General features: G+C 35.0%; 6 protein-coding genes across 6 annotated transcripts; 4 read left to right on the top strand and 2 right to left on the bottom strand. All coding sequences in view use genetic code 12, as the record gives it.

The window, feature by feature from the left end:
• Positions 1-343: 343 nt before the first annotated feature.
• BRN1 (condensin subunit) lies at positions 344-2,668 on the top strand (the record flags this gene model as incomplete). Its single annotated transcript, XM_064885404.1, has 2 exons — positions 344-1,178; positions 1,230-2,668. 2 exons carry the CDS (start codon positions 344-346, stop codon positions 2,666-2,668), a joined length of 2,274 nt encoding a protein of 757 aa, XP_064738250.1.
• A 26-nt stretch (positions 2,669-2,694) lies between these two features.
• RJT21DRAFT_30818 (uncharacterized protein) lies at positions 2,695-3,882 on the bottom strand. The gene has a single exon (XM_064884098.1). It carries the CDS (start codon positions 3,723-3,725, stop codon positions 2,721-2,723), a length of 1,005 nt encoding a protein of 334 aa, XP_064738249.1. The 5' UTR covers positions 3,726-3,882; the 3' UTR covers positions 2,695-2,720.
• A 213-nt stretch (positions 3,883-4,095) lies between these two features.
• Positions 4,096-4,914, top strand: RJT21DRAFT_130323 (1-(5-phosphoribosyl)-5- ((5-phosphoribosylamino)methylideneamino)imidazole-4-carboxamide isomerase; the record flags this gene model as incomplete). Its single annotated transcript, XM_064883001.1, has 1 exon — positions 4,096-4,914. One exon carries the CDS (start codon positions 4,096-4,098, stop codon positions 4,912-4,914), a length of 819 nt encoding a protein of 272 aa, XP_064738248.1.
• A 7-nt stretch (positions 4,915-4,921) lies between these two features.
• RJT21DRAFT_119953 (DNA-directed RNA polymerase II core subunit) lies at positions 4,922-6,054 on the bottom strand. Its single transcript, XM_064881583.1, has one exon. The coding sequence runs from the start codon at positions 5,925-5,927 to the stop codon at positions 5,004-5,006; it is 924 nt and encodes a 307-aa protein (XP_064738247.1). The 5' UTR covers positions 5,928-6,054; the 3' UTR covers positions 4,922-5,003.
• Positions 6,055-6,204: 150 nt separating this feature from the next.
• On the top strand, positions 6,205-9,983 carry RJT21DRAFT_957 (serine-rich protein; the record flags this gene model as incomplete). The annotated part of the gene is made up of 2 exons (XM_064885714.1): positions 6,205-6,558; positions 6,909-9,983. 2 exons carry the CDS (start codon positions 6,205-6,207, stop codon positions 9,981-9,983), a joined length of 3,429 nt encoding a protein of 1,142 aa, XP_064738246.1.
• Positions 9,984-11,215: 1,232 nt separating this feature from the next.
• PHO4 (phosphate-sensing transcription factor) lies at positions 11,216-13,174 on the top strand (the record flags this gene model as incomplete). Its single annotated transcript, XM_064880183.1, has 1 exon — positions 11,216-13,174. The coding sequence occupies one exon, from the start codon at positions 11,216-11,218 to the stop codon at positions 13,172-13,174; it is 1,959 nt and encodes a 652-aa protein (XP_064738245.1).
• Between the last annotated feature and the right edge of the window lie 137 nt (positions 13,175-13,311).

The raw sequence follows: 13,311 nt of genomic DNA, 5'->3' as shown, positions 1-13,311 counted from the left end.
AGTAGTAAGTATACAGTATATAGTGTTAGACAGGAGAATTAGTAGGGTATATAGTATAGAGTATAGAGTAATGAGAAGACCAACAACTGAACTGATGACTGAGTGATAAGAATGTCGCACTGGGTGTCACACTTTCTAACTGTCGATAAGACTCACCTGTCGCATTTCTCATTACTTTTCTGTTTGTCACTTTCTATGTCACTTTCTGTCACTTGTCGCATTTCACGTCCATTTCACTTCCTTTTGCGACACTCTTTGTTTTGTTTACATTTCCTTCCCATTACCACTACTCCATCCTCCACTACCACCTTCCACCACCACCACTACCACCACAATCTCCACTATGAATGGTCAACCTCTCCCTAAGAAACGAGGTCATACCACTACAACATCCAGTGACAATCTGAGATCAGTTTCAATGTCAAATCGGAATGTTAGTGGACGCACAACTCCCAGTAATCATAATAGAATTGTATCTCATCGAGTATTATCATCTTCAAGACATGTTAGTAGATCACTTAATAGTGTTGAAGATTCATTTAATGAAGATAGTGCTATTCATTTTAATGAAAATAAACATACTATCTTATCTAATTTTGAAGAATGGATTAAAATGTCAACCGATAATAAAATCACTTCGAAGAATTCATGGCAATTTGCATTAATTGATTATTTTCATGATATGAATGTTATAAAAGATGGTGATAATATTAATTTCCAACGAGCTTCTGCCACTTTGGATGGATGTGTTAAAATTTATCTGAGTAGAGTTGAATCAGCAGCTACTGAAACTGGGAAATTATTAAGTGGATTAGCTAAAAAGAAAGAATTAGAAGAAATTGATGAAGGTGATGAAGATGATAATGAAGAAGGTAATGAAGATGGTACTAATAAACAAGGAGAGAATGGAGAGAAATCAAATAACAATGATGAAGATGAATTTGATGAGTATGGTAGAAAGAAGAGAAAGTATAATCGAATTGTTGAATCAACTCTTGTAGATTTTGATGTTATAAGAATTAAAAAATTAGATCAAGAATTGGCTATAGATCCTTTATTTAAAAAGGCATTGGCGGAGTTTGATGAAGGAGGTGCCAAGAGTTTATTATTGAATACTTTGAATATTGATTCTTCGGGAAGAATCGTATTTGATGCAACATCGAAGCCACTTAATGAAGGTGAAGTAGATGGAAATGAAGATGAGGATGAAGATGAGGATGAAGAAGAAGAAGAAGACGAAGAAGACAAACAAGAAGACAAACAAGAAGTACCCGAACTCATAATAAACAAGGAAGAAATTGATATTCTGAGTCTTGATAAGTTTATATTCAAGAATAGTGAACAGACTAATTTAGATAACCTCACCATATGTCCATCATTAGGAGAATTTCATTCAGCCATTGAAGATATTTCTAAAGCCAAATCAATTCTTAGTGATTTTAATACTAAAATAACTGCAGCTGCCGAACAAGAAGATCCTTCCGATTATGGAGATCAATTAGATTATGATGATTTTGGAGGTCCAGAACCTGAAGATGGAGATTTAGATGGAGGTAATCTTGATGGAGATTCAGGATCTAATATAACTGATGATCCATTAAATCATATTAATCATAGTATAATGCATCGATTATTTAGTGAATCAGAATTACATTTAGAACCAGCTATAACGGCAGCTACAAGTACAGATTTACTTGATAAAGATCTTATGGCATACTTTGATGAAAGAATGAAAACTAATTGGCGAGGTCCTGAACATTGGAAAGTAGCAGCATTAAAACGTATATCAAAAATTGATACATCAGAAAATCGAGCAGAACAAGCCATAACTGGAGGACAAAAACGAATTAAACTGAATCAAATTATTGTAGATTTCTTTGGAGATGAACCTGATGAAGATTTATTATTTGCATCTCCGAAATTCTTAGTATCAATTCAAAAAAAAACTGATTCTTTATCATCATCAGAAGATAATAAACTTCCAGATGATATTAAATATAATTCAGCAAGATTAACTAATTTATTTACAAAACCAGAAATGTCTATAGTATACTTTCCTAAAAAGAAAGTTAATGGAGATAATACTCAATTTACTGATGAGAATTTCTTTGCTGAACAATATAATAAGAAAGCTGAAGAAGAACAAGAACAAGAACAAGAAAGATTAGCACAATCATTTCATCAAGCAGAATATGATGATTATAATTTTGATAATTTTGATAATGGAGATGATTTTGGAGGTATAGATTTTAATGATGTATTACAAGGAGAGAATATACTTGAAAATGATAATAATTCTAATAAAGATGATATAGCTTCTGAACAAATTATGGGAAGAAAACGTCCAGAATATGTTACATTCTCTCGAGTAGCTAAACGAGTAGATGTTAAAGCTTTAAAGGATAATATTTGGAATACTATCAAGAAAGAAGAACCAGAACCAGAACCAAAACCTGAGACAGTGGCAGAGACAGAGACAGAACCACCACAAAATACTAAACATTTTGGAGAGTTGGTTAATTCTGTCGCATATCTCTATGGTCCTGAACAGAGAAAGGATTTATCTACTAGTTTCTATTTCATTTGTCTTTTACATTTAGCCAATGAACATGGGCTAACTATCAATTCTAATGAAGCCCACGATGATTTGGACATTGTGGGTTTCTAATCTATAGACTAATATAAGTATTATGGGGTAAATTCTATATATATTACTATCTCTATCTTCTCTTCTTCTTATCATTTCTATGACCCCGACTATTGATCTTATTGATAAGATCCTGAGGAATTACAAGTCCGTTCCGAGTGGATCTACCAACACTAGCAATCTTTAAACCTCTATCTCTCATTGTTTTAGTATTCTTCTTACCAGTTCCTAATCGATCAGCTTGTGATGTATATCCTCTACCGGCATTTAAATCACGTAATTGACCCTTCTTAACTTTCGATAAAACAATACCTGCATCTTTAGCTTCTTGTTCATACTTTTGAATCTTTCGATCTCGTGATTTTATCATGCCTTTCCTCATAGACATTGGCATATTCTCTAATTTATGAGGTAATCCACCAGTCTTAGAATTAATGGCTGCTAATGAACGGATTCTAGAATCCATAGTTCGTTTACGAGCATTACCAGTAGGATCTTCATAGTCAAGAGTTTGTAATGTTACATCAGCTCCTGAGTATTGAAGAGAGTTGGCTAAAATATGTGATTCATCAAGTAATCGTTGAAGTTTTATATCATTTTCCAAATTATCTGAATCCTCTTGGGTGGCTTTTCTCTTTTGCTTCTCAGTCTGTTTATCGGCAAGTTTCTGTTTCCGTTCTATCTCTTGAAGTGTTGGTGCTCGACCGGATTTAAGTAACTTTCTATCAGCTTTGGATATGGGTACATGGGTTGAAGTAGTGTCGTTTAGTTTGAATACTTTGGGTCGTACAGGTACTGTCTGTTTGTTGTCTTCAAATCCAGTGAACTCGCTTTGACTATCACTATCACTATGACTATCACTGCCACTTTCTTCTTCACTATCTTCTTCTTCACTAAGCTCTTCACTAAGCTCTTCACTCAGCTCTTCGCTATCTTCTTCACTCTCACTAACTTCTTTACTCCCACTACCTTCTCGAGACTTATCCACATATCCAAGATCTTCTATCGCTCCAAACTGCGCCTCGAAGTTTCTCCGCTGGACCTCAAGGGCCCGGAGGTACTGCTCGTCGTCGCTCATGCCTGTGGTTGTTACTCTTCACTAATTTCTAGCGAAGCTCATCTCATTTGTGTATTAGTTTTTCTGGCTGGTTCCCATAGTTAAGCAGGGCAATTTTCTAGTATAGTGCAGTGTACTGAATGCACCAATAAATATATCAAGAATTCCTTTAAGTATAGTATAAGTACAGATGATCTCTACAGATTGGTATCTTTACATATTCCAATTTCTCATGGTAACCATCATATTTCATTACTAGTAGCATCTCCATTGGTGTGCGTTCCCCACACAAAAAATGTATAGGCTAAATTGAAAAATTCGGCCTAAAAGGGTAATGAGTCAGAGTCCGACTCATAATCATTACTATACTATAATATACGGTACATTAACTATGACAAAGTTTAGAGGTTGTATAGATATTCATGCTGGTCAAGTGAAGCAAATTGTCGGGGGTACACTTACTCAAGATGATACGGCAGTAGAGGGAGATACCACTACGGAAAACTTTATCAGTAATCGACCTTCATCATACTATGCTCAACTATATAAAGATAATGGGATTGAAGGATGTCATGTCATTAAGCTTGGAAGTAATCCTGCCAATGATGAGGCTGCCAAACTAGCATGTTCTACTTGGCCTCATAAATTACAAGTGGGTGGAGGTATTAATATTGATAATGCTCTACAATGGTTAGATGAGTATGGAGCATCACATGTTATAGTGACTAGTTGGTTATTTAATGAGTCTAAAGAGTTTGATTGGGATCGATTAGCCCATATCTCTAGTTTAGTAGGTAAATCACGACTCATAGTGGATTTAAGTTGTAGAACAGTTATTGTTAATGGACAAAGTCAATGGGTAGTAGCCATGAATAAATGGCAAACATTAACGTCTACAGTATTATCAGAATCAGTATTTGCTAAGATATCCCAATATTGTGATGAATTTCTTATCCATGCTGCTGATGTAGAAGGATTATGTCAAGGTATAGATGAGAATTTAGTAAGTAAATTAGGAGAATGGTGTCCAGAAGGGTTTGAAGGAAAGATTGTATATGCCGGAGGAGCTAAACTGATACAAGATTTACTGGTTGTTCATAAACTAAGTCATGGTAAAGTTGATTTAACATATGGAAGTGCATTAGATATATTTGGCGGTAAATTAGTTAAGTTTGAAGAGCTTGTACAGTGGAATAAAAGTAAAAATTAGTACGAATATAATGATTTAATTATAGACTATTAACATAATAATATACAATATATAACAACAAAAGTGTAAGGTAAGTTTATATGTAAGTTTTAATTCCATGCAGATCCACCACCAAATTCTCCATAAGGACTCTTTCCTGGAGTTTCACCACCATTTTCATAATCAGTTCTACCATAAGTTGTAAAACCTCCAGTATTTGTTGCATTTGAAGTTTCGACATTTTCATCTCTTAATCCAACAAGAATATCACCAACTTTCCGTTGTAATTGTTCAAGAGCGGTTAATACTACTTGATCAGGAGGTAAATTACCTACTGTTTCTGCATCAAAATAAAAATGATCTGCTTTAGCTTTATAATCAAATGGAGCATCTTTATCAGGAGGATCTTCGAATTTTCTATTTTCTGATTTTGGCCATTCTTCTTCTGGATCATCTTCATACCAATAATCTGTATGTTTTAATTTATTATAAGGATCATATTCAAATCCTACGGCTGCACATGGAGACCATTTAGCATGTTCTTTAGCTATACCCTTTTTAGCAATACATGTAAGTTTTATTTCTTGATGTTTTCTTAATTTACAAATTAATGGACCTTTCTTATTTTTATCTCTTATTACTGGAGTTCCTAAATTAGAACCATTTTGAAATTTAGCTAAATCAGATGCATAAACTGACATTGTAGAATCAGTATCACATTTACTATTTAATTCTAATTTAACTGAACAATTTGCACAATAACTATCACAAGTACAATCTCTTGAATAAGCTAAATCTTCAATTCCTTCACTAATTAATGGAATAAGTCCTAATCTATGAGATAAGAATTCATCAGCCAATACTGAAGTATTAATATCTATTTCTACTAAATCAATAGCTAAAGTTGGAACTTCCGCTAGCATAACTCTTCTTAATGAATTGGCTAATGATAAATCCACATTGAAAAGTTCGAAATTCACTCGATCTTTCTCGGCATTTGTGATTCTCACCGATAAGTCCTTATTCCTATCCATACTTCTTATATATATATAATCTATAGGGGTCCTTGCCAGAAGGTTAGACACACTGTCGTTAAGTATGGGTGGGAAGTATCAGTATTGGTAATGAAGTTTTCAGTTTTAATTTTTTCGGTGTTGGATGTAACCTGTAGTTGGAATTTGTAGGTTAGCTTTTACTTTTTTACATGTTAGAATACTACTTTTTCTACAGTTTGAAACAAAATATATTATACATTCTAATCGTGGCAATCTTACTATTATAGTGTGATACTACTAATTATTAAATATCACTATGAGTAAAAACTTAGGACAAATCCATATCCCGGACTTACGGTTTGAACAAACATTCATGCGTCAGTTGAATGGGTACGCACAAACGGGTCCTTCAAGATCCAGTCCATTGAGTGATGCTGAGTTACAGGCAGCCAATGTAGATATTGATGAAGAAGTTGATGAAAAACCCATTGGAGTTATTACTCCATCGATTGTACTTTATGCCATATTCAAAGATCAAATATTAATGCCATTGGTTCAAGGATTTCTTTGGACGGGTTTTCTCCTTAGTGTTCGTCCCATATTAAATATTATTGTTAGACAAGGTCAGCTTAGTGGGATTTGGTTGAGTAATTTAATGGGACTCAATCGAGTACGGAGTCGTCCTCGGTATATTTAGGAATGATGAATGATAAATAAATAAATAAATAAATAGTATAATGAAACGTAAATAGTAATCTAGTTAATATAAGAAGTAATTAATATTTAAGTATATGGACGTGCTCGTGACTTGCAGCTCGTGACTCCGCACATGACTTCTTCGTCACGTCAAGTCAGGAGTGTTTACATCCGCATTGGGAATGAAGTGAAATTTGGACCCTGTGTGCAGGAGCACAGGGCAACCCAGCCATTCAACATTCAAGGAACAGGTGTACCCATAGAGTTAATTACAATTATAGATATCAGTTAGCTGACTAATACTATAAGAATTAATAATTGTAGAAAGTCAGAATTGGAATTTTAATCATGTTCAGACGGAAAAGTCGTACTGTTCGGGATACTTCATATACTGGAGTTAATCATGTAGCCCCCCACAGTAGTCAACCTAATACCAATGCTTTAGCAGCTGCTTTAACTATTGGACAATCTATAAAACAGAAAGAAGGGATTTCTAGACCTCAGGCGGGGACCCATTCACGTGCTAGCTCCATACAATACATTACTAAACCAATTCAATCACAAACACAAGCACATCCTCAACCTCGAACTCAAAGCTCATCTGGTAGTTTATTAAAGAGAAATTCTATAGTAGGACAGAAACAAGGGACAGAAATTAAAAGTACAGTAACTCATCAACATCAACATCAATTCCGAGATTTTTCTGGTGGTACAGGACTGATTACTTCAACTTCTTCACCTTCAACTTTACCTACTCCTGCTTCATCATCACATTCTAAATCTCCATTAAATCATCTGCATCCAATAGTTTATGATATTGATGATAGTTTTAATGATTCATATCTTGATGAAATTACTGAAGAATCTCATCAAGTATATTTGAATAATCAACAAAACCTTCAAGATTTGAAATTATCTCATCAACCAATTTCAAATATTAAAACAAATTCTCGAGCAAGTCTTACTAATCAATCAAAGGCTCCAGTTAAAATGGTTAAGAAATATGTTCCAACTCCTAATGGAATTAAAATTATAGAAGTTCCTGAATCTAATTTTAAACAAGAAATGGCTCGTAATAATTCTATTAGATCAGGAACAAGTATTTCAAGATCAGGATCTTTAAGAAATATTGCTCCAGGTTCTAAAAGAATTCCTCGCTCTCCTTCATTAAATTCCGTTAATAGACCTCCAAATTTGGCACCTCCAGCTAAAAAGCAACCTTCTAGATTATCTAGTATTATTCATCAAGCTCCAGTTATGGAACCAATGACTGAAAATGTTGATTTAGAAGATAAATTGGGTCATAATGATGAAGTCGAAGAACAAAAATTGAAGATGCAACAATTACAAGAAAAAATTGATCAAGAAAAGAACTTTGCTAGAGAATTGGAATTGAAGAGACAAGAATATGAATCGTTGAAATCTCTGAATGATCAAAAATTAAGAGATCTTGAACGTCATATATCTCCATCTCCTGAACCCGTGCAAGTTACCAAAGCTGCTGTTCCAAACCCAATTTCTGAACCAGTTTCTCATCCAAAAGAGATTGAAAAACCAATTCTCGAGACTCAGCCTCACGAAGATGAGGAAGAAGATGAAGATGAAGAAGAAGAAGAAGATGTCCCAATTATCAATAAGGGAATCATTGTAGATGAGGTTTCTAAAAAGTATTTGAATGACGAAGATGTTCACACAACTGTAGAAGAAGAAGCCGGACAAGCTGAACAAGAGAAAGAAGCAGTGAACCCAGAAGATACCACTATCTATTCGAATGTTGCACATTCAGGTAGTGAATTAGGGATTATCAATCAATACAGTCACTTTGAATCTAATGAATTATTGAATCGTGATAGTATAATTGAGAATACAATAACTTCAGAAGAAGAAGAAGCTGAAGATATATCTTCTGGTGATGGATTGGCTAAGCAATTAAGACCTACATTTGATACTGTACCTGAAATTATTGAGAATAAACCAATTGATCCAGTAGATCTAGTTGAACCAGTACAACCTGTTGAGCTGGTTGAACCAATTGAACCAATAGCTCAACCTGTAGAAGCTGAACAAATTAGTGAAGATACAGTTAAACAAGAAACTAATGAAACTTTAGTTCCTGCTGTGAATGTTCCTTCGTCTACTGGTCCAACTCATTATTCATCAGATGATAAACTTCAAGTTCCACCTCCATCATTTGGAGGTACTACTAGTGGTGAAGGTAGTAGTAATTCATCACTTTATTCCACTAGTAGTAAAGATTCTCCTAAGAAATTGAAGTCGGCTATGAAGAATTCTACTTCATTCTATAATTCTAAAACTAGTGCAGCTAAGAATAATGCAGCTCATGAAGCTTATTTATCATTAACTACAGCTGAAAATACTAGACTTAATTCTAAATTATCATCTACCCAATTAAATGATGGAATTGGAAATGTAACTGCTTATTCACAATCAGCTCATTCATCTATAGTTCCAGCACCAACTACTGCTAAAAGATTATCTCAAAGTACTTTAAGAAAAGTTCCACCTAATGGAAATGTAACCGGTCCAAATCAAGGAATTCCAAATGCTGGAGTTCCACCTAGTGGTACTGGACTTTCATCGAGATCATTAAGACCTCAATCTTATCAACCTGATTCTGCAGGTCATAGATCATTAGATCCTAATATTAATGGTGCCAGTCCAGGTATGAGTGGTAGATCATTAAGAGCTAGTTATGGATATGTTCAACCTGTTCCTCCTCATCCTGTATTACAACCAAATTATCAATCGCCATCTAAAATTAAAGCAGCAGAATTATATGCTAAAGCCAATTCTCGACCACAATCAGTATTTAAACCACTTACAAAGAGATCATCATTTAGTAGAGAAAGTGGGGCACCACCTAAGAATAATGAACCATCTACTGGTGGTAGAACTACGTTAAGAGATGTTACTACTCCAAGTCCTGTAAAATCTCAAGCTCCAGTATATGGACAAGGTCAACCACATCCACATGCTCCAGTACCTCCATCACAAGGTGGAGCTCATGAACCACCTAGAAGTCATGGTAAACCATTCGCATCGAGATTTGATGATTCTGATGATGAAGGTTCTGGTCCAGGCTCAGGGTCAGGTGTAGGTTTTGGAGGTATACCAGGATTTAGAAATGGTAGTGGTGGCAGTAGTAATGTTCATCATGCACCTAAATATTCTTCAAGATTTAATGATTCAGATGAAGAGATTCATTTCCCCAAACCATTTGTTCAAGCAACACCTGCCGTTCCACTTTCAGCAAGTGGTAATGGAGGAATCAATACAAGTTTAAGACAACCATCACAGACTGTGTCTGTGGCGGAATCAGCCAATGCTAAACCCAAACGATTTGGCAAATTACGGAAATTATTCGGAAGTAATAACTGAGTATACATTCTATTTTACATACATTTGTTTAGTAATTATATAAGCGCCTATAGATTTAATACAAACAGTTCTGGGCATATTAATTTGGGGGGTGGAAGCAATAGTTGCAAAACGTAAAGTGTAAAATTGGTGGTAAGCCGTAAATGCAGGTTAGACGGTGAAGTCGAAGCCCGAAGCCCAAATAGTTAAGATATAAACTATGGAAGACTAATAAACAAGAGTTGTAACTTAAGGAGGGGTAGATTGGGGTGTTTCAATTGGTTGTGGCTAGTTGTTGGTAGGTTAGTTTAGTTACTCTTGTTCAAATTGGGTGTTTAATAGGTTCAGGTTATTGTTAGACTACTGTATATTACTATATATTACTGTATACTATTGTATACTACTGACGTATTATTGTTATAGTAAACGATAGAAGGATATAGTATCCGTGTATTATTCGTGTAGTAGTAGCTGTACTAGAGTAGTAAGAATAAGCGATAGAGTTACCATAGTAAAAGTTAATTACTACTACCCAATAATACCGTCACGCATCGCTCTCATTAACATACACTATAGGGGCCTAGACTTCACTATACTACATTATACTACTACATTATACTACTCTATACTAAAGAGATTTTATATAATACTTACTTCACTATACTAATGTATGTTGCTTTATAATACAGTTAATCTTACTGAACTTCACCAACTATACAATAGTACTACAATAATAAGTATCTATTGTCCTGCACACAGACCGGCGCCATATCATACTCAATTTATTGTCCCCACGTGGGACTGCCATTGATCTTTGATTGGATATGTCCACCTCGGCCTGGCCTTAATGTCGTGCCAGGAAATTCCTGTTAATTGATCTACATAAGGTTCTCATAGTTAAGGTTAGCTAAAACGACGTAGTAGCGACATTTATTAACTATTAAGCATTTCACTAATTAGATTTTTTAGTCTCTCGCTCAAATAGGCAACTCTAATTACAGTTCACTTGTTCAGAATTATTCACTACAAGAACAGGAGACTGTAGCGTAACTTGAGTAGAAGAAAGACAAAGACTACTTACTGTCTATAGGCTAACCAACTTCATTGTCGCTGTCACTGTCATTGTCACTGTCACTGTCTGTCACTCTGTCACAAACTGTCTGTCTATCACTGTCTGTAACACTGTCGCATACTGTCACATTGTCATTGTCTATCATTCACTACTAACTACTAACTACACTAATAAATCATTAATGGACCTGTCTGTGTGGAATACCTTCTCCCCTGGCCAAACTGGTCAAACACCGGGCAAGTCTCCCTATTATCATGATCATCTTCAACTGCATCCGTCTCAAAATCAACCAAATCAGTCTAATCAACCTAATCAACCCCTGCATGAATCATCTTCCACTCACCATTCAACCCCTTCAGCTCATCCATTTCAACAGACTCCTTTACAACCTCATCTCACTACTTCAACAACTCCCGGTTCTAACTTTACCGATACTGAACAAATGTTTCTTCACCAATTAGAACAAAATTTGTATGAGGCTGCAGCCGTACATCATCATCACCATCATCATCATCATCATCAACTTCCTTCTAATTCACATTCTACTGATACTACTCCTAATTCTCATGGCGGTGGAGATACTCAATCAACATCTACAAATCATTCATCATCTCAATCTCATTTACAATCAGGTGTTGTGGGGGCAGCCGCAGGTATCCCACCTCCACCTCCATCTCAATATGAATTTGGCATTGAAAATATTAATTTCATAATACCGGAAGATTTAAATTTTGATACTGATCCAAATCATGAATCTTCAGCTTTCCCTCCATCTCATTTACCTCCTACTCAAACTCCTAGTTTGTTAGCTGCCAATAAATCTGGTTCAGGTCCAACTTCTGTACCTTCATCAACCAAAAATACTAATACCACCTCCAAAAATGCTACAAATTCATCAACAAACCCATCATCTACTAATTCTAATCCTTCTTCATCTTCAGGTATAAAAGATGAGAAAATGTTTGCATCTCCTATTTTACCAGGTCAAAATGAAAAATCATATAATAATCAGCATTATTATCATAAACAAAAATTGAATGAACATCAAGGTTCTGGTGGTGCAGCACCTCAACAACATGTAAGACCGGATGCTGTATTTACACCATTAGTTTCACCAGCTGTAACTCCCTTGGATTCTCAAATTAAAAGTGGAGTTGCTACTGGATCTGGTTCATCTTATGGTCATCAACCTCCTGTATCAATAGCATTTGAACCATTAACATCACCTGCTTTAAATGCTCAACCATCAGGTATTCATCCTAATGCAAGTAATAATAGTAGTAATAGCAATAGAGATCGTGATGATAGAAGAAGATCATCTTCTAGTGTATTTGGTCCAGTAGATGAAACTCCAGCAACAATGACAACTACTCATTATAAAAGAAGAACTCCTCATGGAACTCCAATATTACTGGGGAATTCTTCAACAGCGACTAAATATTCTCCTTCAATTAAGGGAAAGAATGGAGTATTTCGTAATACTTCAGGAGCATTTGAAAATTTACCTGAACTGAGTTTAGAAACAGGTGAAATGTTACCTCCTTCATCAGTTAAGAGAATGGACTTTCAAGGTAATAACAGTAATAATAGTAATAATAATAACAGTAATAATAATAATAATGGTAATAGTGCCAATGGCAGTGCTACTGGAACACCATTAATGGGATTCACTATGGGAATATTAGCTGAACATTCTCAACATGAAGATGAAGGTAGTGATTTAATGAGTCATATTGATAGTGGTAATAATGGTGATGACAGTAATGTAGATATGGAATCTGTCAATATACCTTCTAAATCACTTTCAAGAAAATCCTCTACCAGATCAAGAAAGTCATCATATTCCAAATCTATTGGAAGATCAGGTGGATCAAGTTCAGAAACATCACCTAATTTAAAGCCTGAAAATTCATCAGGTAAAAAAAGTGGAGAAAAGCCTGCCACTAAAAAGGCATCTCATAAGTTGGCAGAACAGGGTAGAAGAAATAGAATGAATATGGCAGTTCATGAATTAGGAAATTTAATTCCTCAAACTTATCATGATGAAGTAACCATTCCTTCTAAAGCCACTACAGTCGAATTGGCTTCTAAATATATTCGAGCATTATTGACTGAAATTGATGAGATGAAAAGAAAATGATGTATAATGAAACCCCCCACTCCAACCCCGTATTTAAATTTTTGTCTCTACGATAGATATCGATTTCTTGTGTTATATAGTTTTATGTAAAGTAGTATATATTTAATTATTGTTCGATCGGTATTATCGTTCACACG

This window comes from Scheffersomyces amazonensis, assembly GCF_036850825.1.
Source record: "Scheffersomyces amazonensis strain UFMG-HMD-26.3 chromosome Unknown RJT21scaffold_3, whole genome shotgun sequence".
NCBI classification, from domain to species: Eukaryota; Fungi; Ascomycota; class Pichiomycetes; order Serinales; family Debaryomycetaceae; genus Scheffersomyces; species Scheffersomyces amazonensis.
The sequence above is the reverse complement of the archived record's forward strand: the minus strand, read 5'-3'. Positions and strand labels throughout refer to the sequence as shown.